The 25,577-nt window shown below is 47.5% G+C and overlaps 1 protein-coding gene across 4 annotated transcripts in view; it reads left to right on the top strand.

Moving 5' to 3' along the window:
* The window catches only part of PTPRG (protein tyrosine phosphatase receptor type G), a 749,834-nt gene that overhangs the window by 635,636 nt on the left and 88,621 nt on the right, over positions 1 to 25,577 (top strand). For 3 of the 4 annotated variants that reach the window (XM_081245085.1, XM_081245084.1, XM_081245082.1), the window contains exons 11-13: positions 5,395 to 5,444; positions 7,392 to 8,163; positions 22,084 to 22,216. In XM_081245085.1, coding sequence (XP_081101211.1) covers positions 5,395 to 5,444; positions 7,392 to 8,163; positions 22,084 to 22,216 — 955 coding nt within the window. The remainder of the gene's footprint in view (positions 1 to 5,394; positions 5,445 to 7,391; positions 8,164 to 22,083; positions 22,217 to 25,577) is intronic. The other variant, XM_081245083.1, reaches the window with a different exon arrangement.

Genomic DNA, 25,577 nt, shown 5'->3' with positions numbered 1-25,577 from the left:
TGCGGTGCGCAGGCTTCTCACTGCAGTGGCTTCTCTTGTTGAGAAGCACGGGCTCTAGGCGCACGGGCTTCAGTAGGTGCAGCACGCAGGCTCCATAGTTGTGGCTCGCGGGCTCTAGAGTGCAGGCTCAGTAGTTGTGGCGCACGGGCTTAGTTGCTCCGTGGCATGTGCGATCTTCCCGGACCAGGGCTCGAACCCGTGTCCCCTGCATTGACAGGCAGATTCTTAACCACTGCGCCACCAGGGAAGCCCAATGAAATATTTTTTTTAAAGCAAAATCAATGCAAAAGGTTCTTGAACAAAATATCGAAATTTTGCATAAAGACAGGATCCACTCTATCTTACTTGCCCCGACCTAATCCCAGTCCTGGTTCCAATAAAACTTTATTGACAGCCAGCCGGTGGGCCGTAGTTTGCAGACCTGGTTTGGTGAGGGGCACTAAGCAGCATCAAGGGAGCAACCAGGGCATTGGGCTTTGCTCTGCCGGTCTGATGCCCTCCCTGGTAAGGTTCATTCTTCCTGAAACCTCAGTTTCCGAGACACCTACACACCAGGCCAGTGATTCTTAACTTTTGCGAGTCATGTATCTGATGAAGACTTTGGACACTTTCTCTAGAAAAATGCCAGAATTTTGTGTATTACAGCTTTAGGGGTCCCATAAAACCTGTAGGCTGTGGATCAGCTTCATTGTCTGGAATCCTCTGAGAAATGCACATTCATGGGCCCCTCTCAGACTAATTGTCTCAGAAGCTCAGAGGGTGGGGCCCAGGAATCTGAATTTTAACCAGATGGCTCAGGTACCAGGCGTGCACATTACAGGTTGAGAAGAACTGACTTAGAGCCAGGGCCCTGACACGAGGGCCCCAAGGTTGAGTCCTGGCTGCCACTCAGTGTTTCTGCAACTCTGAGAATGTTGACTAGCTTCTCTAAGCTGCAATTTCACAGTCCAAAAGTGGTAGTCGTGAGAGTACCGACCTCACAGGGTCCTTGTAGAGTGACAGGGGGTGACACATGTTAACTAATTAGCACAGTGCCTGTTACCAACTATAAATACCCCCTAAGTATGAGCTTTAATATAAAAAATAATAAATGATGAACCCAGGATAAGAAGCCCTTCAGCTGAGAGTCCCTGCAAAGATCCCTTCTAGGTTCACAATTTTGCATCTAGTATTGAAATATTCTTTGCTAATGTTCACATTATCTCATCCTTCCATTTAAACTAATTGAAATTAGCATGGCTGTATTTTTTCTCACAAATAAATCACACTCACCATGTCCACCTTTGCCCTGAATGTATTGGCCCATCTGCCTGTGTTGAGGAGGGTCCAAAAGCCAAGGCCAGGTCTATGTCAGCCCAGGGGAGAGAGCACGGGAAGCCAGAGTGGAGCCCCGGATCTTTCGGCACGTAAATCATAATTAGGCCTTCCATGCACTCCAGCTAGGAGCCTGGAATCTGCAGAACCGCCTTTCTTGATTAATAGGCCCCTGAGCTCATTGGCTTCTGCACGGACTTTGAAAAATTAAATGTTTGTAATGTAATGCAATTCAAAAAGGCCTTGTCAGCTGTAAATTCCAAGCACGGAATATTTAAAATGTCTGATCACGGTGACTTGTTGAAAATGGCCAGTGTCTCCTTTGTCTGCAGTTTCTCTGCTCAGGGGTGGACATGTGTTTGCTCGTTTTCTGTATTGGTGTTTGTCCCTGCATGTTAACAAAGGGGCACACAATGGCCTTAGCATCTTCCCTGCAGCAGTGGGCAGTGGAAAAACAAAATCTTCAGGTAAGCTAGCATGCCTTTTCTGGTGAGCCAAGTAGGAGTCTATGAGCAGTAGAGGCCGGTGTACAAAACTGGTCAACTCTTAGGACTGAAGTTTTAAAAGGGAAGGAAATTAACTTAGGGAATTTCATTTACACCTTTGTTCAGAATAATTCGGTTTCCCAGTGATAAAGTTTACCTCTGGTTTGGGAGCATGAGGAAGCCCTGTGGAATATTTACATTATTATAGTAAATAAAGCAATATTTATGTCCTGTGTAATGTAATAAATAAGTTATGTTTACCTTACTGTAGTAAATATGATAATAATGGTAATCATTATCTGTAGAGTGGCTCCCCGTTACAGAGCATTTGCCCATAGGTTATTTCATTTGACCTCATGGCAACTTGTAATGCAGGTGTTACACAGAGGGGGAAATGATGTCCTGGGCAGTTGAGTAACTTGCGAAAAATCACTTGGCTACTAAGCAGAGTGTGATTTCTTATTCCAAAGCCCAATCATTTGTACACAACAACAGACCACCCCTAAAGCATAAATATTACCCTGTATCCCCAGTCTTCAACAAATGGCTAAAAAGATTGATTACTAAGTGTTCAAAAGCCTTTTTTGCAATTCTCAACAGTCATGGAAACTAGGGGCTCTTAAGCTTTTTCTTTGAGCCACAGACTCATTAGGCAGCCTGGCCAAGCCAACAGATCCTCTCTCAGAATGGTTTAAAATAAATAAGTCAAATACATAGGAAAGGAAACCAATTATGCTCAGATACAATTGTCAAAATATTTTAAACAAACAAATTGGGAATGTAGTCATCTGTGCGCTTCTTTTGTGAAAGTATTAAATGACAAGTGGTGGGTCTGTTAGCGACGGTGATTTCTGAGTAGTGATGAACATAAATGATACTCCAAAAAAGCTCCAACAACTCTAAGGCAGTAGGAAAATATTCCCATTTTAATCACAGAGTCATAGGATGATCCTATTAAAATGCAGCTGAGATTTGGAGCTTGCGTTCCTCGTGCAAGGAAAAGCTGCATCTCCGTGACAGCTTAGTGGGGATGCAGGTCTCATTTTTTGCCCCCATCCCTGAAGTCCACCAGGCCGGTGGACTCCTGATCTGAAAGCTCTTGTAGAAACTTCGTAGTCACCACAGCTAGAACTGACCCCAGTGGAAATTGTTCAAGATCAATGAAAAGCGGGCATGTTGATGGAGTGGCCAGTTTGTTGCCTTAAATTAAGGCCTTTGTAAAGGGCAGGGAAAGCAGGTCTCTTAGGGGGCTTTCTTCCTGTCTTAACGAAGGGAGGTGTGTATACCTGTCTGAGGCAGTGCAATATCGATCCCGAAGCAACTCACTGATGGTGGGAGGTTACATTTAGTGCCAGGCAAGAACTGTTTGCTTCCTAGGCTGCCTCATTTGACCTGGTTGTATTGACATCTAGATCCGTCTGTTCTCCACATTTGTCTCTTCACCCATTTCACTTTCCAGCTGAGCGAAGTGAACATATCGTTAAGTTGGGGGTCACAAATACAGGTGCCCCGGGGCCAGGCAGGCAACACATACAAATGCGGGGAGGGCCGTCAGTGGGAAATTGCAGAATGTGCCCTTCAAAAAGGGGTGACAGACACTCAGCCCCGACCAAATGTTGCCCTGCAGGAAGGTGAGCTCAGTGTTGCCAAATATTGTCATTTTTCAGGGATGAGCAGGAAATTGGGATTTTTAGGTAAAAGTTGCTGTTTACAATGTTGGCAGCAAATTCTTTTTTTTTTTCCCAAAAACCTTGCAGGGCAAATAAAAAAATATGTCGGGTACTTGCCCCACTTCTAGTTTAGATAAAAACTCCAGCAGGTACAAATGTTATTTATTTGGAGATTTAGCAGGTTTTTGCTAATTTTTCAGTGCCTTGTATGCATAGGAAGCAAACGTTTAGTTTATGTAAGACTATTGTTTTTGAGATCAGCACAAAGAAGCAGTCTGGTATATATTTTTAAGTTATACTGTTTAGCATTATTCACAATAGAGAAAAGGTGGACGCAATCTAGATGTCCATCAGCAATGAATGGGTAAACAAAATATGGTACATACAGGCAGCAGAATATTATTTGGCCTTAAAAAGGAAGGAAATTCTGCCACATGGGACAGCATGGATGAATCCTGAAGACATTATGCTAAGTGAAATAAGCCAGTTACAAAAAGACAAGTAAATATATATGACTCCACTTACATGAGATATATGGAGTACTCAAACTTACAGAAAGTAGAAGGATGGTTGCCAGGAGCTGGGGGGGCGGGGAGGGGCGGGGGAAGCTGGGACTTGTTTAATGGGTACACAGTTGCAGTTTTGCAAGATGGAAACATTCTGGAGATCTGTGGCACAAGGATTTAGCACAACTGAACTGTACACTTAAAAGTGTTTAAGATGGTAAGTTTTATGTTACGTGTAATATACCACAGTTAAACATTTTGTGTAGTTATATTGTTTAATAATAACACATGGGTGAACGGAACTGAAAGAAGGAAAGAACACCAGAAGGAGTACTCTGTGGCTAATATAAAAGAATTTGAGGGACTTCCCTCGTGGTCCAGTAGTAGAGAATCCACCTTCCAATGCAGAGGACTCGGGTTTGATCCCTGGTCGGGGAACTAAGATCTCACATGCCGCAGGGCAACTAAGCCTGCGCTTCACACACAGACTACAGAGCCCACGTGCCCTGGAGCCCACACACTGCAACGAAAGATCCCACATGCCTCAACAAAGATCCCCGTGCGGCAACAAAGACCCGACGCAGCCAAAAAAATGAATAAAATAAATAAATAAATATTTTTAAAAAAGAATTTGACCATTTAAAGCAACAGTGGTGATGTGTTACGAGGTTTTAAAACTTTATTGATAGAAATAAAATATATGACAGTACACAAAAAGTGAGTTGGGCAAATAAATTACTGTACAGTTCTTACATTTTTAAGGAGAGATGAAAGGACTAGTTTAAGGTAAACTGTAATAAGTTTAGGATGCATATTATAGTCACTGAAAGGATAATATAAGAAATTATAACCAAAAAGACAATAGCGAAGAACAATGGGATAATACAATTTCATTTATAAGAAGTTCAAAAATAGACAAAACGCTGACAAAGATCAGAGCGGTGGCGACCTTAGGGAAAGGTCATGAGGGTATTGCCTGGATGGATGCACGTGCAAACCTGCTAGGGTGCTGGAGAATGTCCATATCTTAATATGGGAGGAGGGGGAGTTACACAGGTGTTTACAGAGGTAAAAATTAATTGGACTCTATGCTTAAGATTTGTGCATTTTAGAGTATGTAAGTTTTACCTTACTAATAAAATAGAAAAATGATTAAAACTTCTTGAAGTTGTAAACTAATAGCTTAAGACAGGAGTCAGCACACTGTGGCCCACAGGCCAAACCTGACCCTCTACATGTTTTTTAATGACTCACAAACTAAGAAGGGTTTTACATTTTTTGATGGTTGGAAAAAAAATCTAAAGAGGAATATTTATTTTATGACATAAAAATTATATGTATTTCAGATTTGTGTAGGTAAGTGCAGTTTTTGTCGAAACAAAGTTATATTGTTTACAGTGTAATTTCTTTGTTTCCCAGCTAATACCACTCGAATATTCCAAGGGACCAGAATTGTCAAAACAGGAGTGGTAAGTAGAGAATGTAATCGCTTTGTCCTGTCTGGTTGGTAATTTGCATGCAGTTAAAACTGTCACCACTAGGTGGCAGTATGATGTTGTCTAAATGCTCAATGTGAAGCGGTTAAAATACTGAATAAATTACATTATTCACTCCTATAATTCAATGCATTATAAAAACAAGCTGTGCGACAGAGTTAAACCAGTAGTGTTATACTGTTATAATTTTTGTCAAGATGAAAATTTTCCGTATTTTTAATTATTTATTATTTGTGGGAGCATAGGACGTAAGAGTGCAAAGGAGTAAACATGCTAAAATTGAAAGGTTGTCATTTGGGAATTCCCTGGCAGTCCAGTGGTTAGGACTCGGCGCTTTCACTCAGGGGCCCGGGTTTGATCCCTGGTTGGGGAACTAAGATCCCACAAGCCATGCAGTGCGGCTTTAAAAAAAAAGAAAGAAAGAAAGAAAAAAAAAGAATGGTTGTCATTTGCCCAGTTACATTTCCACATTTCTGGAGCCTCAGTATCTAAGTTTTCCCCTTTCTAGTGCAACTAATAATCCCAATATTAATTGCAGCTTTGGTGATAACAATAAGAGCCTAAAATTTATTAAGCTTTTCCCGGGTTTCAGGCACAGATTATTATTTTATTTACTCCTCACAGCATCCCACAAGATTCGTGTTACTATTACTCCCATTTTATGGATGAGGAAACCGAGGCTCAGTGAGTTAAAGTAATGTGCTCAGCATCTCCCAGAGAGCAGGTGAGGGATTGTGGACTCAAGCCCAGGCTGTCTGACTGCTCTGTCTGCAGTGCCTTATCTTATGTGGTACCTGGCATTTCATTAACCAACTTCAGAACTCAACATTTGCTAACTTGGTTGTCCTTCAACTACAAACTTTTCAAACTGAAACTTGACGATACAGTGATGAAATCTGAGTTGTTCTGGGTGTATTATTTTGAACTGTATAAATGATGGGATGAAATTCTGGATTCTGCACACCAGGTTTCAAGAACTAAAATTAAACTAATAACTCAGAGCAACACATCTTATTTTCCTAAGATACTATGTACAAATAAAATCTTACAGCTGAGCCCCAGTTTAGTATGATGGGAAGAATGAGCTGAGGTTTGGCCACAGGCAGCCACCTCTACCCCTTAACCTCTCTGCACCTCGTTTTCCTCACCTGTAAAATGGTGTGATGATCATGTGTGTCTCCAGGGTAGCTTGGGAAGCCCCAACACAGTTGGTACTTGTTAAATAGAATTCTTATCGTTGTCATCTACATGAGCATAGATTTTGCTGTAGATAAATCCGGAGACTCTGGAAGGTACGGCAGCTGTACAGCGCCCGGTACGGGGATGCCAGCTGTAAAACAGCTCCCAAAGCCTTCAGTGTAGAGCATGGCCCCTGCTTCTGAACCTGCCACTGCAGACATGGGCGGGCCACTGTCCCTCTGTCCATCCACTTCCTCACTTTAAGTTGTGGAACCAGATCCTGGGGAGCGTTTCTAGACAAGGGCAGTTTATTCTCCACAAGAGCCACCAATATATACAAGACCAAGGGCTCCTGCTTCTTCCAGTGTCATCCCAACAACAGGTGGCAATCTGATGTTGCCACTTTATTGCTGATTTGATGTTTGTCTTTCAAACAACGTGAACGCTACTTATTGTTTTGTCACTTAGCCTCCTCCAGGGCCGTCAGTGAAAAGTTGGGGTTGATATGCTGGGTACAATTTTTAAGTAATTGTAAAAACGTTTAAGAGCAGGGATGGTCATCCGTGGATCACCTCCTGTCAGCTTTGGCACCATGCTTTAGGAAACCCCACGAGGAAAGTAAAAGATGAGTAAAACCCTTGGAGGGTCATACCCAGGGCCTCGTCCCCAATCCTGATGACTGACACTCTGCTTTCTCTTCCTCTGTCCCCTCCCCCAACCTCCCCGGGTGACCCCTTCAAGCCCACAGCATCTCCCGCCTCTTCGGCCGACATGGCCCCCATCAGCTCGGGGTCTTCCACCTGGACATCCTCTGGCATCCCCTTCTCATTTGTTTCCATGGCAACTGGGATGGGCCCGTCATCCAGCGGCAGCCAGGCGACGGTGGCCTCGGTGGTCACCAGCACGCTCCTCGCCGGCCTGGGCTTCAGCGGCGGCGGCATCTCCTCCTTCCCCAGCACCGTGTGGCCCACACGCCTGCCCACGGCCGCCGCGGCCAGCAAACAGGCTGGCAGACCCGTCCCGGCCACACCTGAGGCCTTGGCCTCTCCCGGCCCCGACGGTGATTCGGCGCCAACCAAGGACGGCGAGGGTGCCGAGGAGGGGGAGAAGGACGAGAAGAGTGAGAACGAGGACGGGGAGCGGGAGCACGAGGAGGAGGGCGAGAAGGGCGAGAAGGGCTCCGAGAAGAAGGAGAGGAACGGGGTGACCCACGCCGCGCAGGCGCGGAACCGCACTGAGCCCAGCCCCGCCCCCTCGGCTCCCGGCGGAGCTGCCCAGGATGGTGGGCGTCAGACTATATCCGGGCGTGAGCGGGACCGCACTGCCATCCCCACCGCCCGGCCCGAGGACGCCCTGGACCCCCGCCCCGTCACCCTCACCCAAGTGCCCCCCACAGTCACAGAGGAGCATTACGGAGAGAATGATCCCAAGAGGCCTGAGACACCGTCTAAGAAGCCTGTGTCCCCGGGGGACCGATTTTCTGAAGATAGCAAATTTATCACTGTTAATCCAGGTAAGTGGTCCACTCCTCACTTGAGCCTCCAAGCTGCTGTGAACAGTCCTACCCTTTAAAAAATAATTGGGGCCTCCCTGGTGGCGCAGTGGTTGAGAGTCCGCCTGCCGATGCAGGGGATGCGGGTTCGTGCCCCGGTCTGGGAGGATCCCATATGCCGCGGAGCGGCTGGGCCCGTGAGCCATGGCCGCTGGGCCTGCGCGTCCGGAGCCTGTGCTCCGCAACGGGAGAGGCCACAGCAGTGAGAGGCCCACATGCCGCAAAGAGAAAAAAAAATAATAATAATAATTGGGGGCAGGGGATAAGGATCCAGAGAGTGCTTAATATTCCTGGAATTGTGTGTGTCTCTGGTATAAAAATGTGTGTGTGTGTGTCTTTCTATTTTATTCTAATAAGAATCACCTACTCTCTTATCGTTGCTGGACTAAGTCTTGCCTTGATACTTGGTTCCTGGTAAAATCGACTTGCCTCAGAATACCTCCAAGCACTTCAACCAGGCCCTGAAGTAAATGAATAAAAAAGACATCGATCTTAAGAAGTTTATCCTTCAAGATTTCATTCCTTATTCACTTATTCAGCACCTGCGTTAATGGACTGCCCGTTTGGTGCCAGGCCCTGGGCTGGGTGCTAACCCCGGTGAGCACGGTCCCTGCTGCTTGAAGCTTACAGCGTAAAGGAGAAGACAGTGGTGGCGGCAGCTCGCCAGGGCGCACGCCGGGAAGTCAGGAAGCAGGAATGTTAGAAAGCCAGCGAGCAAGTTCGCTGAAAAGCCAGAAAACGAGCTAACTGTACGGTAAATAATAGAGGAAATAAACAGGGTGCTGTCAGAGAAAATAATCAGGAAGAGGGCAGGGAGCTTTTTGAATTAAGAAAGGCCACTCTGGGGAAGTGACATTTACATTAAAACTGAAAGCGTGGGGATGGGGAGAGCTGGTATTAGCCCATGATCCCAGCCCGGGAAACAGGGCTCTCACTCAGAGCCCTATTTGCTCTGTGAATTAGCCAGTTCCTGGATGATAAGACCAGGGCATGGCTGGTCTGGCCTCGACGGGGAGGATGTGATCCCCATCACGCTGACCGAGGGCAACTTTGTGACTGTTGTATGCTCAAATCTTTTTCTTTTCTTTTTTAAAAATTTTATTTATTTAATTATTTATTTATGGCCACTTTGGGTTTTCGTTGCTGTGTGCGGGCTCTCTCTGGTTGCAGTGAGCAGGGGCTACTCTTCGTTGCAGTGTGTGGGCTTCTCATTGTGGCTTCTGTTGTAGTGGAGCACGGGCTCTAGGCGCATGGGCTTCAGTAGTTGTGGCACACGGGCTCAGTAGTTGTGGCTGAAAGGCTCTAGAGCACAGGCTCAGTAGTTGTGGCCCACAGGCGTAGTTGCTCCATGGCATGTGCGATCTTCCCGGACCGAGGATCGAACCCATGATCCCTGCATTGGCAGGCGGATTCTTAACCACTGTGCCACCAGGGAAGTCCACGCTCAAATCTTAATGAACCATCCTGATAGTTTCTACAAGGGAGCCCTGAGCGTGAGGGGTTGTTATTGTTGTGAGGGGTTTTCTTAATAAGAAATTCTTTCTTTTGCCAGACTACAAGATGTTTAGCAACAATTTTTTTTGCATCTAAGCTGTTGTGGAGTTATAAGAGTGCAAAAAAAAAAAAAAAGCAACTGGTAAATATTTATTTGCTTTTGCACTTGTAAACATTAAAATTCATCTAAAGCTGAGACCTCGTATGTTAAGATACAACTTAGAATAAATTTTCATGTTTTGAATTACGTTCCTCCTTAAAGCTGGTATGGACTCATTTTTTGAAGTGTGGGTTTGCTATGGGAGTTGCTCACTTTGTCCTGGCTTTAGGGAAAAGTGCGGAGTGGCCCTCCAAGGAATTGAGTGGAGGAGATATCGAGCCACTTGTGAAGCTGTTTGAAGCTATTCCTGCATGAGCAGGAGCAGTGGCATTCCCTCTAGGAATTTGCTATGAAAAAGTTGGATTTCTTGCATTTGAAGATATTGAAGAAATATTTATAGAGTACCCACTGTGTCCCAGGCACTGGGCTAGGTACTGGAAGTAGACTCTAGATCTAGTCAGGCCTTGCTCTCCTGGGGTTTATGTTCTAATGGACAAGCTTGAGAATATTCCAGTAAACAAATGCATAACGTCAAGTGCTGGAGTCGGGGACAGGGACAGTATAGCATCGAATGGTCAAGGGATGGCATTTGAATGGAGACCCAGGTGGCGAGAAGGAGTTAGCTATGCCGTGGTCCATGAACGAGCGTTCTAGGCTGCAGGAGGGGTAGCAGGTCCAGAGACCCTAAAGTGAGAACTAATTAGGATCAGTCAAGGAGCCATCAGAGGGCCGGTGTGTCTAGACCGCCAAGGTCAAGGTTACAGGATGAGTTCACAGACAAGCAGAGCTCAGATCAGGAAGGGGCTCGTCAGCCATGCTGCGGATTTGATTCTAACCGATGTGGAAAAGCAGTGATGGATTTCAGCAAGAGAGTTACTCATCTGATTAATCTTCTCAGAAGGTCATGTGGGCCTCTGTGTGGACATCTGGGGAGGCAAGAACGGACACAGGGCGTAGAGTTAGGAGGTGATGGCAGTGGTGACGCGGACCACTGTGGTTTCTCCAAAGACACGCGGTGGACCTGCAATTGCTTGTCAGGCTTGAGTGGTTTGGCCTCTGGACTAGAGGCTCTGGCAAGTTGCATTCCCAGCCTGCTCCTCTTAAACATTTTTTTGTCCACACTCCTGAAAAGTGTGGCTTGCTAAGGGCTTGGGTTGGGAGTGTTGATATTGATACCTTGAGAGACTGGTGAGGGTGGGGACCTGGGGCATAGTCCAAGTAAGCAGAAATGAGTCATTGCAATGGGAGTCAAGTTCCAGAGTCCAAGGAAAGGGGAGAAGAAACAGGTGGTAAACCTGGGGTATTTCCACCTCCAGGTATGGGGCGTGCGGGTCTCAAGTTTCAACGCTGCAGGCATCTGAGTGTCTGCCATCTTGGCAGGGTAGCTCTGGAGTCAGATCCCTACAGTAGGCTCTGCCCTTTATTCACGCAGGGTCCTCAGGCCAGTCTTTGCCCAGAGCCTGTCTGTAAAGTGGGGATAGGCATAGCCCTTAGTGCCAAAGGAGGTGCAGAGTCACCCTTGTCGGTGACAAGGAAGGAGGAGCTTTCTGCAGCCTGAGGGCCACATGATGGCACTGGTGACTTAGGAGGAGGCCCCTCATAGGTCTTTCTTCTGCAGTCATTCTTGGACATTAAAGACCATGTGGAGACTGTGGTCCGCAATGACCTGGCTTTAAAAATGACCTCCAGGAACTCCGCTCTGTCCCCAGCACTGGTGAATCAGAGCATCTCCCTTGCCACCTTCACCTCAATGGGAACATCCACTCCTTCCCAGAGCCAAAAGGGATCTTCCTTTAGAATTCCAGGCAGTTCCAGGCAATTCCAGGTTGAGAGTAGTGATGGGGATCGGTTAAGCCAGAGATTGGCAAACTTCTTCTGCAAACAGCCAGAGAGAGCAGACATTTTCAGCTTTGTAAACCATAGGTCTTTGCTGAAACTGTGCATCTCTGTCAGGTAGCACGCAAGCAGCCAGAGACACTACACAAATGGGCGGATGTGATTGGGTTCTGGTGAAACTCTGTTTCCAAAAACAGGCAGTGGACCTCATTTGATTGGTGAGCTGTCATTTGCTGACCCCTGGTTTAAGCAGAAATGTGTGTACCCACTGGGTAATAAAAGGTGTGAGGAACTTGAGGGTAAAACCCGAAAACCCTGCCTTGTCCACGACCCCCAAGGTCTCACTCTGCTTCCATCCATCTCAGCCTTTTCTCCATCTGCCTCCTCCAGCTTGGTGTTTATTTTTTAAACGAAATCACCATCATTTTAATGTTAGTGGTGACTTCTTTGAAAGACTGTGGATGTACATTTGTTTAAATCTGTTCCACATTTATTTTTTCTTCGCGTTAAAAACAATTCTTTAAATCAATATTTAGTCTCTTTGAAAAAAGCGTTAACGTTTAAAGTTACAAACTGTGTTATATTTTTACCAGCATCTCAAAAAGGCTTGATGTTTGATAACATCTTTTCAAGTGCTATGAGTAGTAGCTTTAGTATTAACTTGCAGGGAAGGAGAAGAAGGGAATCCTTCTCTAGAAGAAAGCGCCGACTCAGACACATACAGAGATCAGGCAGGCAGTAGCCATGGTCCGTCCCTCAAGAGGCACAGCCCAGATGTGGTGTAGGCACCCTCAGATGCCTATTGATGCAGTAAAATGTTCTCGGGATGGTATGTGGCATGCCCCAGCAAAAGCATTTCAGGGTAGGTATTGTCTACAAACTCATCATCACTCAGTGCTGGGATTTTTCATTTTTCTTTCCTTAAATCAGGGCTCCTTTTTCAGATTCAGTCTTGCTCAGAACCCCATTATGTAAACACTCATTCACCGAAAGCTTGTTGACTGCCTTCTCGAGGTGAGCTAAAGAGACAGTCCAGTTTAGGGGTCAGGAAAGTACAGTCTCCAGGCCAGAACTGGCCCCTGGCTGGCCTTTGTCCTGCCCCTGAGCTAGGAATGGACTGTGTTGGTCAGCAACTTAGGGCTGCTGTTCTGCTCTGAGCCAGAGTCAAGGGTGCCAAGCTCCAGCCACCCCACTCCTTTTGGGCAAACCCCACTCCTTTGGGCACCTCTTTGGAACTTTCAAGCTCTAAAGAAAACCTTTGATTATAAAAATAATTACATCACTGGTTAACATTTGTTCTATGCTGGTGTTGTGTGTGCTAAAAGCCAAAATGTGATGTCACTTATCCCCCGGGAGGCCTGTGCTGTCCTTGTTGCCATTAGACCAGTGAGGAGACTGAGGCTCAGATGGTTAAGGAACGTGCCCCAGGCAAGACGTGGCGAGCCCGGGGGTCAGACATGAGCCCTGACTCCACCGTGGTGCTGCCTGCATCCCGCCTTAGGGGCTTGCTCCCTGAGTGGGCAGCACAAGATGGTTTCAGGTGAAGTATTAATTATTAAACGAGTATTTGAATGTGTACTTTTAAAAAGATACCATTTTTTAGTTTATGGCACAGGTTCTCAACCAGAGTGATGATTTCGTTCCCCTTCCCTGCAGGGATATTTGGCGATATCTGGAAACATTTTTGGTTATCATGACTGAGGAGGGGGCTGCTACTGGCATTTAGTGGGAAGAGACCAAGGATGCTGCTAAACATCCTACAGGGCACAGACCAGCCCCGCAACAAAGAATGACCTGGTCCAAAGTGTTGATAGTGCCATGGTGGAGAAACTATGATTTCTAGTATTAACATAAAGTTCCTTTTCAAAGAAGTTTACTTGAGGGAAAAAATAGTAGTTAATTTAAGGTCAGAAAGAAGTAGCAATACACGCTCATGAAGATAGGGCAGACATCATGAATGTGAAACTCAGCTGGGGTATAGGGAGGTAGGAAAATGTTGCATACTTTATTTAAAATAAAATAGAACAGGCACTCGTATGGACGACCGTGGCAGTTTGCAGCCCGGGCTAGTTTTGTTGGTCAGGTTTTTTGTGGGGAGAAGTTTTCTACGTAATTCTGCTTGCCCCGGCTCTTGGCTGTGATCGTCCTGGGAGTGTTGGAAAAAACTGGCTCGGGTGCCCTGAAGGCACCCGTGCGATTTAGTTTCCTCCCAGGAAGTGTCTGGGTCCTTGGAAGTTTCTGCCCCCCACTGAGTGATCTTTGAACTAGGACGGCCTGTGTATCTCTTAGTGCAGGCAACCAGACCTCACCAAGAACATGGAGGTTTCCAAAGAGGCTGCTGGGGTCAGGGATTCAGGCTGTAAGGAGCGGCGTGTTTGACATGAGTCCTGACTGATGGCAGAGTCACGTGACGTTGCAATGACGTGTCTGTGGCGGTGATTTCTGGTAGATGAGGACCTGCCGTATATATGGGACTTGGAATTAAATTGGGATTTATCACACGCCCTCAATTTTCCAGCACCTCATGGAAATACACATGACAGTTCCACTGTTGAGTCTGATTAAGTGAGCTCTGTGTGAAATGGTAAGGAGGGCTTATTGATGAGAACTCCTAGTGGTGACATAAATTGAAACACATGACAGATGCTCTAAGTCCAGCTCAGACTTGGGAATCGGAACATGGAACCCGTGTCCCATTGCAGGCGAATATATGTATTTGTAACGCACAATCATGTCTCTGCAACAGTGGTTTAGCTAATGCCAGGGCTCCAGAAAAATAAGACACATTTTGTGGCCCTATAAAAAAGCGGCTGCCTGTTTACTTCACACCCATTAGGGGGGCTACCACGAAACCCCCAAACCAAAGCAAAATAGAAAATAAGGTGTTGGTGAGGATGTGAAGAAATGGGGACCCTTGTGCCCTGTTGGTGGGAATGTAAAGTGGTGCAGCCACTTGGGAAACAGTATGGAGGTTCCCCACAAAATTAAAAATAGCATTACCATGTGATCCAGCAATCCCACTTATGGGTATTTACCCAAGAGAATTGAAGGCAGGGTCTTGAAGAGATATTTGTACACTCATGTTCATAGCAGCATTATTTATAGTAGCCAAGGGGTGGAAGCAACCCAAATGACCGATGAATAGATGAACAAAATGTGGTATATACCTATAGTGGAATATTATTCAGCCTTAAAAAAGAAGGAAATCGTGTCACATGCTACAACATGGATGAAACTTGAGGACTTATTTCATTAGTGAAATAAGCCAGTCCCAAAAAGACAAATATATATATATATGTATATGATTCCATATATATATATATATATATATATATATATATATATATATATATATATGAGTCCACTTACATGAGGTACCTAGAGTGTAGTCAAGTCGTAAGGCAGAAAGTAGGATGGTGGTTGCCGGGAGCTGGGGTCGCGGTGATGGGGAATTGCTGTTTAAAAGGTGCAGAGTTTCAGTTTTGCAGATGAAAAACAGATTCTGGAAATCGGTTGCACAACAGTGTGATATGCTTACCCCTACTGAACTGTACTGTTAGACATGGTTAAGACGGTGACTTTTATGTGTGTTTCACCACAGTTTTTTTTTTTAAAAAAAACAGTGCCTTAATTCACAGCTGCGGGTGGTTTTGAAGGAGTGGCCTTATCAGAGCAAATGCAGTCCGGTTGTGCACGACTGAACCCGGCTGTAGATGTCTGAGTGTGCAGGTTGTTCTGCTCCTAATCTTTCTTGAAAAGTGAAAGAATCCTACTTTCCCCGAGTCCTGAGAGTGGCCTCTCAGATCCAAGCTCATTTTAGTCTTGACCACGTAGGAGTTCTTGTCCTGAAGCAGAAGTTGAGCCCTCACTGTGGGGTAGGAAGCGTTTCAGAAAGGTCCATCTGATGTCTCACTGCCTGTAGCATTTATAGTACATTGTACTCCGTTTTTATTTGCTTCTACTGGGATGAGAGCCAAGCCAGTAAAAGGCAAACAGCATTAATTCAGTGATGACATATGCCACTGAAAACTGTTTTTCTTTTTCTTTTTTTTTTTTTTTAATTTTTTGGAAAAAGCAGAATGGAGGCACTTTACTCAGATACTGGTGGATGCGGAAATAAAAGCTGGGAGGAGGAAGGGCTGTGGGGAGGTCATTAAACCCTACCTCCCTCCCGCAGATGCTCAGAGAGGGTTAGGTATTAGACAGCATTTTGCCGTAAGTTTCCACTGGAAGACATTTCTGAAACCGGCTCATTCTCTGAGTCCCAGCCCTGCCTGGCCTCCCATCTTCTGACCCTCCTAGCAGCTCCTCATCTGCACATCACATCTATTGGGGGAGAGCGGGGTGTAAGTTGATACCTCCTTTCCATTTTTATCCTTTTACACACAGACCAGCAAGATGCAGCCCTGGAAAGAGTATGAAGAAGGTCCAAGTTCACAGAGAGGAATGGCCCACGTTTATAGATGGAGCAACTGTCTGATTCATTTCTAATTGGTTGAAAAATAAAATCTCTTTGAAAATAAATATGGAATTGGGAAAGCTGCCTGGTCAGAAGCAGCCTCTTCTCTCGAGCTGAATTAGTAATTTCAGAATCCTGGTCAGGAGTTTTATTAAACCATGATTTTTGCTTTTGATGATAAGGCCTTTGTAAAAGTCCCAGGTGTGTGCGTTGTTCTGCTGATTCTTTGGGTCAGAGTGCCGTCCTGCAGACAGAAATTCGACTGGCCAGAGGGAGCTGGCAGCAGGAGTCAGGAGTGAAGAAAGCAGGTCTGATGTGAGACATTAGGGAGCAGTGAGGACTGTGGCAAACTGATGAGCCAGGCCCTGTCTTAGAGAGTGTGCTGCTTGGTTCTAGCTGGTGTTTGCCATGTGGGAATTCAGACCTGTGTTGCTAGCCAGTTTTGAGCATTTCCAGGAGAAGATTCCCTTTTTTATTTTTATTTTTTTTTATTTTGATTACTTTGTGAACTCTATTGTTTATTAAATCTTGGCAACTAACTCACAATTTAATTAATAATTCCCGGGGGAGGGATGCCAAGCCAGACACATCTGTGGGCTGCCAGTTCACACAACCCATGGCAGGCAGGAATCAAAGGGCTAGGCCTGCTGGCAAACCCAAACCAGCTGGACAAATCAGAGATGGAGGCGAGAAGGAGGTGCATTAACCCAGAGGTCCTGCACTTGTCCTGGTGTCAGGATTCGGGCATCACGGAGAGAGGCAAACCTTCCAGGAGCAGGGTGGCCAAGCTCTGCTGGACCTTTCAGGAGGCAGCTGGGATACAAGTGAAGCTCTGAATAAAAGTGAGCTGCTTCTAACAGTTGGGAGCATCTAATTTTATCACACTGTCAGCGCCGTTGCTTGGTTCCATTGAAAGGAAGAACGAACGTTCTCTGGACGCGGGCACTGTGCTCAGTGCTTGACTGGTCAAGGCTGGCTTTCTGAGCATGCAGCCCGTGCAGTCACACAGCCTGGTGCTCAGAAGGCCCTGTGTTGGCCTTCATGTTCTGCTGTCATTTTATGAAACTCTTTAATAATTTCTGAACAAGAGGCCCCGTGATTTCGTTTTGCATCTGGCACAATCTGCTTTGCATGGATTATGTCATTTAATCCTTCTAAGTCCCCTGAGAGGTGAGCATTATCATCTGTTTCCCTTTGACAGAGGAGCGACCAGAGGCTCAGAGATAGGCAGTCACTTATCCAAAGTCACACAGCTAGAAAGGCCTAAGCCAGAATTTGTAATCAGGTCTGCCTGACTCTGAAGGGCAGGATGTTGGTTTCTCTGAAAAGTTGATAATATGTTCTAGTCTCTGGGGGCCTTGACGTGGGGAAGATTGTCAGGAGACTGAAGCAAAGGAGGAAGAGAGTGTATACCCAGGCCAGGCGGCATGTTATGTGTCCCTAGTAGCTTCTGGTATTTCACTGTTTGATTATACTTTCTCCTTTGAGGGCCTGCCGGGCCACAGATTGAGTCAGGCAGTGGGACAAGCGTCTCTCCTGAAGGATGGCAAGAAGCATTGTGCAGTCTTGTCTCGGGGCAGACTTTGAGGTTCTGGCTCTTCACTGGCGGTCTCCTCACAGGCAGCCCCCTGCTGCTGATGCCCATAGAACCCATCTGAGGTTCTGTGTGGTTGCCACACATGCCCTCATTTATAACAGGGGGATTCAGATTTAGCAGACACCCGATGAGCACTCAGCATCTGCCTGGCGCTGTGCTAGGGTGTTGAAGAGGGAGAGGATGGTGGTGGTGATGATGATAATTAGTGATGCTGTGGGTGGTGGGTGGGGACGTGATGATCATCATCACAGTTGATAATGGTAACCAGGTGCTTATGGTTGCCAGGCAACATGCTAAGTGTTTTATTGCATTAGCTCATGTAATCCTCACGCCACCCACCATGTAGTGAGCAATATTATTATTTCCATTTACAGATGAGGAAACTGAGGCCCAGAGAGGTTAAGTAACTTGCCCAGAGTTGCACAGCTAGTGGGAGACAGAGCTTTATTACTGTTCTATATACAGAGAAAATCAGCCCTGATTTGGGGGAACCTTACAGTAAGTAGTAAAAGAGCACTTGTAATTGAGTGTGATGTGTGCCGTAAAAGAAGTGCACAGTGACAACCACCATGATGAGAATGAGAGTATTTACTTAGCATTTGCTCAATGCTGGGCACACGTCTAAGCGTTCTACGTGCATCTTAAGTTTTCCCACCACCTCTGTGAAGTAGGTTCTTTTATCCCATTTTATAGATGAAGAACTCCAGGCCTAAACTGATTTCAGTTATTGGTTAGAGGTCACGTAGAAGGTGGCAGGCCAGGATTTGAACCTGTGATCTTTACCCTCCAGAGCACAGACCGAGGGTTTGGGGAGGCTTCACAGAGAAGGTAGCACCTGAACCAGGATTGAGGAATGAAGAGGAGCCTCTGAGAGCGGGATGGGAAGGGTGTTCCTGGCAGTGAGATCAGCAGGGACAAAGGCAGAGAGGTGCACCCATGGCCCATCATGGTCACTGGGTGGGTGGGTGTGGCCGGAACCCGTTGCAGGGGGCGCAGCAGGCGATGATGGGGTGGGAGGAAGGCCCGCTCATGAAGGGTTTTGCTGTCCCTGAGGGCAGTGTGGGATTCCTCAGGAGAGTGACAGGAACAGATTCCACATGACTATGCGGCCATGGCATGAAATTCCAGGCTCCTGGTACTGCGAAGACAAAGCAGTACTGTGAATTTTCGCATGAACTCAGCTTGATCATGCCCACATGGAAATCCAGTAGCGCTCCTATATTTGCCTGACCTTTATGTAAAAGACCCAGGCAAATCCGGCTGCCAGTCATTAGTCCAGGCCAAGATTAGACTGCTGTCAGAAAAATTTCCTTAGGTCTCTCACACTGCAAGTTGTTGCCGGCCTGAGTTCTCCTCCATAGAAACTGCCATTTTGGGGGCTGTCCAGAGAAGGATTTCTGATGTGTTCACTCCTCCATCCCCTCACAAAAACAACAACAAAAAAAAACCTTACACAGCGCCATGAAATGTTAGAAAGAGCAGTAGCTCAGTGGTGAGACCTGAGGGACAGTTTTGGCGAAGGGTCCTTTTCAGTGATTGAGCATGAGAAGGACCTGGGGTTTGTATTTGGTCTCCTACCCATAGCTGCCTACTGTGTAGTAGCCCAGGCAGGAATCCTTTTCTGTAAGAAGGCAAGGAAAGAAATAAGACCCTGGGGGCTTCCCTGATGGCGCAGTGGTTGAGAGTCCACCTGCCAATGCAGGGGACACGGGTTCGTGCCCCAGTCCGGGAAGATCCCACATGCCGCGGAGCAGCTGGGCCCGTGAGCCATGGCTGCTGAGCCTGCACGTCTGGAGCCTGTGCTCCACAATGGGAGAGGCCACAACAGCGAGAGGCCTGCATACCGCAAAAAAAAAGAGAAATAAGAAATAAGACCCTGGGTATGCAGGGGCTTCCCACGGTGGATAGTGAGTTCCTTGGACGTGTGGCCTGTAATGTCAGCCCTCCTGCCATATTTTCCATTAACAGGACCATCCAGGCTTGGGGATTCCCCACTGCCTGCCAGATTATTACCTGGCTGGGCTGCCCCCTGCTGGAGCCCTGAAAAATTAACCTCATTTGCAACTGTGGTTCTTGCCGCACGTGTATTTGCACATTCTAAGCCAGTTAACTCATACCACGTAAGAGCTACATAATCAAAATCCCATAAATTCCTAATTAAAATCCCTGCTTTATCCAAAAGTACAAGAACAATGGGGGAAAGTGTGGCTGGTGGCCAGAGCTTTGCAATTAAAGCATTATATTGAGGGATAGACTGCACATCTGATGCTTGTCTGCCTCAGCTTACAATACTGCAGTGAGTTCCACTGCAAGCCCTGGGGCCTAAAAGCGGTGCCCGTAATTCAGCCTATAGACCCTGGCTGAGGTGGCCTCTAACGCTCCATCTTGGTGGCCCCCCTTGTTCTCCTACCCCCCTCCCCCCGCTTCAGTGCACTCTCTCCAGAACACACCTGCCCTTGCCCTTGGCCTGGCTAACTCCCCTTCATCCTTCAGCTCCCACCCGAACGTCAGGAAGCCCCTCCAGAATTCCTGGGCTAGGACAGCTGTTCCCCTGTACCCGTTGTGCTTTCCCTGGCGTCACATTCATTTTATTCTAATTGCTTGGTCATGTGTCTGCTTCCCCCCCTGTAAGTTCCTGCCCCACGGGCACAGGGTTGTTCCTGTCTGATGTTCTGCTGCATCCGCCTCCCCTAGCACCGTGCCTGACACACAGTCGGGGCTTGACAGATAGCTGCCTGATGAAAAATTGTGGAGCAAGGGATATCGAGAAATGGGCTGGCATAGTTAGGAAGGCAGTTTATAAACCGCCGGCTGCCCTCCTGTGCTTTTTAATCAGAGTGTGCCTCACTTGCCTGCCTCTGTGTCTTTTTACTTGTGAGCTGGACATAAATCTGGCCCTGCCTGTGCATGAAACAAAGGAGGGCATCAAGGTCCAGTACATTCGAGGAAACCCAGTAAAAACCCTGTAACCCATTTCTTCTTCACTCCAGGTCTTGCCTCTTTAGCAGTCTCCTCCCAGGGACAGTTATCTCTTTCCTGCTCAGCCCACCTCCTCTCTCTTGGAAACGCAGCCTGATTAGCCCTGCATTTAGTCCATCCAGCAGACGGACGCGTGCGGCTGGCTGCAGGCTGGCCTCGTTTTTGCAGAGCAGGAGGAATCCTTGCTGAGCACGGGTCAGCCTGCAGCCAGCTGTGGATGATTCTGTGGGCTTCTTGTGGTCACAGCGAACCTTCGCTTTCTCGCCGCGTGCCTCTCGTGACCGTCTCTGTGTACCTGGGCTCTTCCCAGCCCCGCATCGCATCTGAGCTTCATTCGGGCTACCTGGAGATTTCCAGGCATTGACCCCACAGTTCAAGAGACTAGGTTCTCACCTGAGGCTGCTGGGGACTTGTGAAGATCCTCGGGGCCTGAGAGAGACAGGAGGAGCTGCTGGGGTAAGAGGCGCTGGTTGACCAGAGAGAATCCTGGACCATTTCACAAGCTTCCCTGGTTAACCCCTGCACTGGCTGCTGTTGAGTAGCCGCTGTGCGCTCGGAGGAGAGCGAGGCGTGGCGGCCAGTCTGAGAGCTTTTAGAAGAATGGGGAGAGGGGGCGGGTGGGAGAGGAGATCAAAGGAAAAGCTTTTGAACCATATTTGAGGAAAAACAGGATCTCTGGGGAACTGGTAGGCAGAGGAGTCTGGGTGCTCCTGCTGGGATGTGCGGTTGCTCAGACTTTGAGTGGCTCGTTGAGATTCTGGGGGTGAGAGCACCATTGCCTTAGCTTGAGTCCTGCCCCTCCCCTTGGCCGGGAGCCTGGGGGGCCCACACTTGGACAGTTGTGCCACCAGGACTGTCTGTTGGGGAGAGGTGGTCTCCCACAGCAGAAATGGGTGCAGTTACTAGAGGAAGGGGTAACAGATGCTAAACAGACAAAGAAAGACATACCCATTGCAGTCACAGCCGGTTACCTTAGTAAAACCCATCGTTGCCTCCATCCCTCCTGCCTTGGCAAACCTGCAAGGCTCCCCCGCCTCTTTCCACGGGCAAGTTTTGTGCTACCTTCCGACTTGAGCACATTTCTTCAGTGTATCCAAAGGCCGCTCAGGGACAGTAAGGTTCTTGGAGAGAGGCTGGGTCTCTGTCTTCCGTGCAACTCTTCTTAACAGCACCTTGAACTCTACCTGCAAATCCATCCCACTGGCGATTACAGGGTGCAGCCTGCAGAAAAAGGTCCCATTTGGCTTGGGACTCAGTGGGAAGCAGTGTGGGCTGCAGGTTGCCCCTTGTCACCAGGTAGCCTTGTTCTCCAGAATCCACCCAAAACTGGAGCAGAAACCCGCATCACACTCTGGCTCCCCAGCCCCCCGGCTCGGCTAGCCTCTGTCCTCTAACTGGCATGGTTTCTCTTTGCAGCAGAAAAGAACACCTCTGGAATGATAAGCCGCCCTTCTCCAGGGAGGATGGAGTGGATCGTCCCTCTGATTGTGGTGTCAGCCTTGACCTTCGTGTGCCTCATCCTTCTCATTGCTGTACTAGTTTACTGGAGGTGAGTCAGCCAGGCAGCACTGACAGAGAGGGTGTGGGCGTCGGCTTGTGCTGTCAGCATGCTGCCCTGGCGGGGGGCGGGGGGGGGGGCTGGCCCCGGGGGAGGGGAAGCCCATGGCCTCTTCATTCAGAAAGGTAAGGTAGCTGGAGTGTTTCTGGTGTCACCACCTGGGAGATCCGCTTTATCTGCAAGAAGCCGGTGGGATAGAGCCACTACTGAGATGAAAGCACTCACGATGAGTTTCTAGGACTTAGCGCCAGAGAGGCTTTTGCTTGGGAATCAGGGAGATCCGGGTTCAAATCCCAGGCCTGCTACTTGCTGGCAACAAATCCCATTTCCACTTTGAGCTTTAGTTCCTAAACCTGCAAAATGAGTTAATAAGTTTCATAGCATTTCCAGTTTCCCTGAGACCATGCTTCGCTTTGTCGTATCCACATAATAGCTCCTCTTGACCTGAAAATTGTTTTCATAGCCCTTTGCTGCAAATTCGGTGATAGGAAAACGTTTATCATGTTGTGTGGCATTTAATACACACAGGATAAAGATGGCTGATGGAAAGTCATCCTTATGTTAGCATCATCCTTGAACTGGTTCTCACTGCTTCCCACGGGAAGCCTGCTTGCAGCTTCTATTTAAAAGTTGTGTGTTTTTTCAGCTACACTCTGTCAGCCAGTTTAACTGAGTGAAGCAGGCTGGCCCACGTGGCTGGCCTGGCTGCCTTCACCTCTCAGACTGACGTAGGAAGCTTCTGCCCTTTAACAAGCTTCATCACTGATGAATAGGTGTCATATTTCCCTCCCTCCCTCCCTTCTTTCCATTCATTTGAGGAATTTTGAGCCCCTATGGTGTGCCAGACACTCTTCTCTCATGGAGCTTACATCTTAGTGGGGGAGACAGGCAATAAGTAAAGCAAAAACAAGGTGGTGGTAAGTGTATAATGGAGAAAACTAAATCTGGAAAGCAGAGGGAGGATGCTGAGGCTTAGCGGTGAGTGGTCAGAGCGGTTAAGGAAGGCCTACCTGGCGAGTGGTATTTGTCCAAAGACCTAAAGGAGGAAGGAGTCAAATGGGCTCCATGTGGGGCATGTTCCAGGCAGAGGAAACAGCATGTGCAAAGGCCCTGAGGCAGGAGTGCGCCTCGTATGTTCCAGGAATGGCCAAGAGGTGTGGCTGGAGCAGGTGAGAATGGGGGAGAGTGGTAGGAGAGAGGGTATCAGGAAGAAACAGGATGGAAGGGAGTTGGGTCAGGTACCGCTTTGTGGGCCATTGTACACACATTGCCTTTGACCCTAAGAGAAGTACTGTTCGGTAGAGAAGTGTTGTGATCTGACTTCAGGATGACTTGGCTGTGCTGCAAAAGCAAAGAGACCAGGTAGAAGACTACTGAACTGGTCCCAGAAGGAGTGATGGTGTCTCCCATGAGGGCAGCAGTGCAGGTTGTGGAACTGATTGGATAGAGATACATTCTGAAGGTGGGATCAACAGAATCTGCTGACAGATTGGCCTGTGTCCCTAGGTCTGTTTTCAGTTGGAAAGAAAAGAGAAGAAGGAAGCGTTCATCTGAGGCTTCCCCAGGCGTCTAACTATAGCCCTGTTAGTGCTACAGACCAGCTAGATGTGGATTATATTGTGTTTCAGGGTGAGCCTGGAAACAATAGACTCACCTCCATGCCATCCTTTCTCCAGGACAGTGGTTTGCAAACAAGTAGTTGTCTGGAGCCCGTTAGTAAGTGGGAGGCTGCCTAACGTGGGTTGAACTGAGCACATAGAGGGAACGAAAGGTCTGCCTGCCCTTCTCTTGGCTCTTTTTGGTGCTGTGTGGTTTTAGTTGCAGACTCTCCCCACAAAGAAGCACAGAGAACCCACAGCTGCCCCAGGCTGGGTAACCCTAGCAACCCCAGTGTGAAAAAGTTCCTGTTCCAAATAGTTCTAGCAAAAACCTCAGGGTTGTTTCTGGTTGGCCCACCTTGGCTCTCTGCCTACCTGAGAATGGATCACTCTGGCCAAAGAAGACCATGGACATTTGGCCAAGCAGACATGTTGAGGGCAAGCTGCTTACAGGAAGGGGCTGTGTAATGTCATAAAGAGAGCTTTCAAGACCCTTACATTCAAGGTGTTTTTTCCCATTAGAAATTCACACTGTTTATATTTTTGACAAACTCAGTGAGTCTGACTCAAACATATGTATTGAGTAATACATGATTATTTCATGTTTAAAATATATTTATAATGTCTTATATATATTACTTATATATATACATATATATGTTTATATTCAAAGCTTGGTTTAAAGTAACCAGAGCTTTAAACCTCCTCCAGTAGATGCTGCCTGTGAGTTTTTACCAAACTCCTAACGCCAGTACACAAAAATGAGCAGGAAGGAGAAAATTCTTACAGAGCAAGCAAAGTAAAATTGAACTAGCATCAGGATGGACAAGTTTGCTAAGCATGAGAACAGCCTAGAGAGATAAAGACCTTTTTAATGACCATCTTTTTTTTTCTTTATTATTAATGTGAAAGAGGGACGCGTTGGGGAGCTCACACAGAAAATGGGTAAATGCAGAGAAGACGGGTGTTTCCCTTCGATGATGCGGTTTTGAAGCTAGACCAGCAGTGCTCCTCTCCTGCCTTTTGAGGCGCGGTGAGAGCGGATGATTGGTCAACAGACTTGACCTAAGTAGAGCATCGAGGCAGATCAAAACCTTCTGGAGTGTTTCCTCAGGTGGCAGGCCTTGACGCCGGGGGTTCCAACCAGCTCGCCACGGTGGCAGTTTCTACCACCGAGGACTGAGCCTTTACAGCTATTGCTCTGGTTTCTGTGTGTTCACTTAGGGCTCTTTTCACTGCAATTGCACGGGTTCATGAAACCGTTGGAAATGAAAGCCGAGGACTCTGAATTGTTTCTCCACTAGTGTCCCTTGCACGATGTTAGTGTCCCTTGCTCTCATTGTTGTGGCCTCTCCCGTTGCGGAGACCAGGGAAGCCCCACAGAGTCCTTTTTGAGCACCAGCTGCTGTGCCAAGCCCTCGCCAGGCCCCATCTCCTGGGATCCTTACGACAAATTTGTATGTTACCATCCCCATATTAAAAGTAAGGGGCAGGGCTTCCCTGGTGGTGCAGTAGTTGGGAGTCTGCCTGCCGATGCAGGGGACGCGGGTTCATGCCCTGGTCTGGGAAGATCCCACATGCCGCTGAGCGGCTGGGCCCGTGAGCCATGGCCGCTGAGCCTGTGCGTCCGGAGCCTGTGCTCCACAACAGTGAGAGGCCACAACAGTGAGAGGCCGGTGTACCGCAAAAAAAAGGCGGGGGGGGGGGGGGCAGAAGCTTGGGGGGGCACGTGACTCATGAAGGGTCCTGTAGGA

Source organism: Mesoplodon bidens (genome assembly GCF_964165515.1).
Source record: "Mesoplodon bidens genome assembly, chromosome: 10".
In the NCBI taxonomy this organism is placed as follows: Eukaryota; Metazoa; Chordata; class Mammalia; order Artiodactyla; family Ziphiidae; genus Mesoplodon; species Mesoplodon bidens.
Note: the sequence above shows the minus strand (reverse complement) of the source record. Positions and strands in the feature narration are given on the sequence as shown.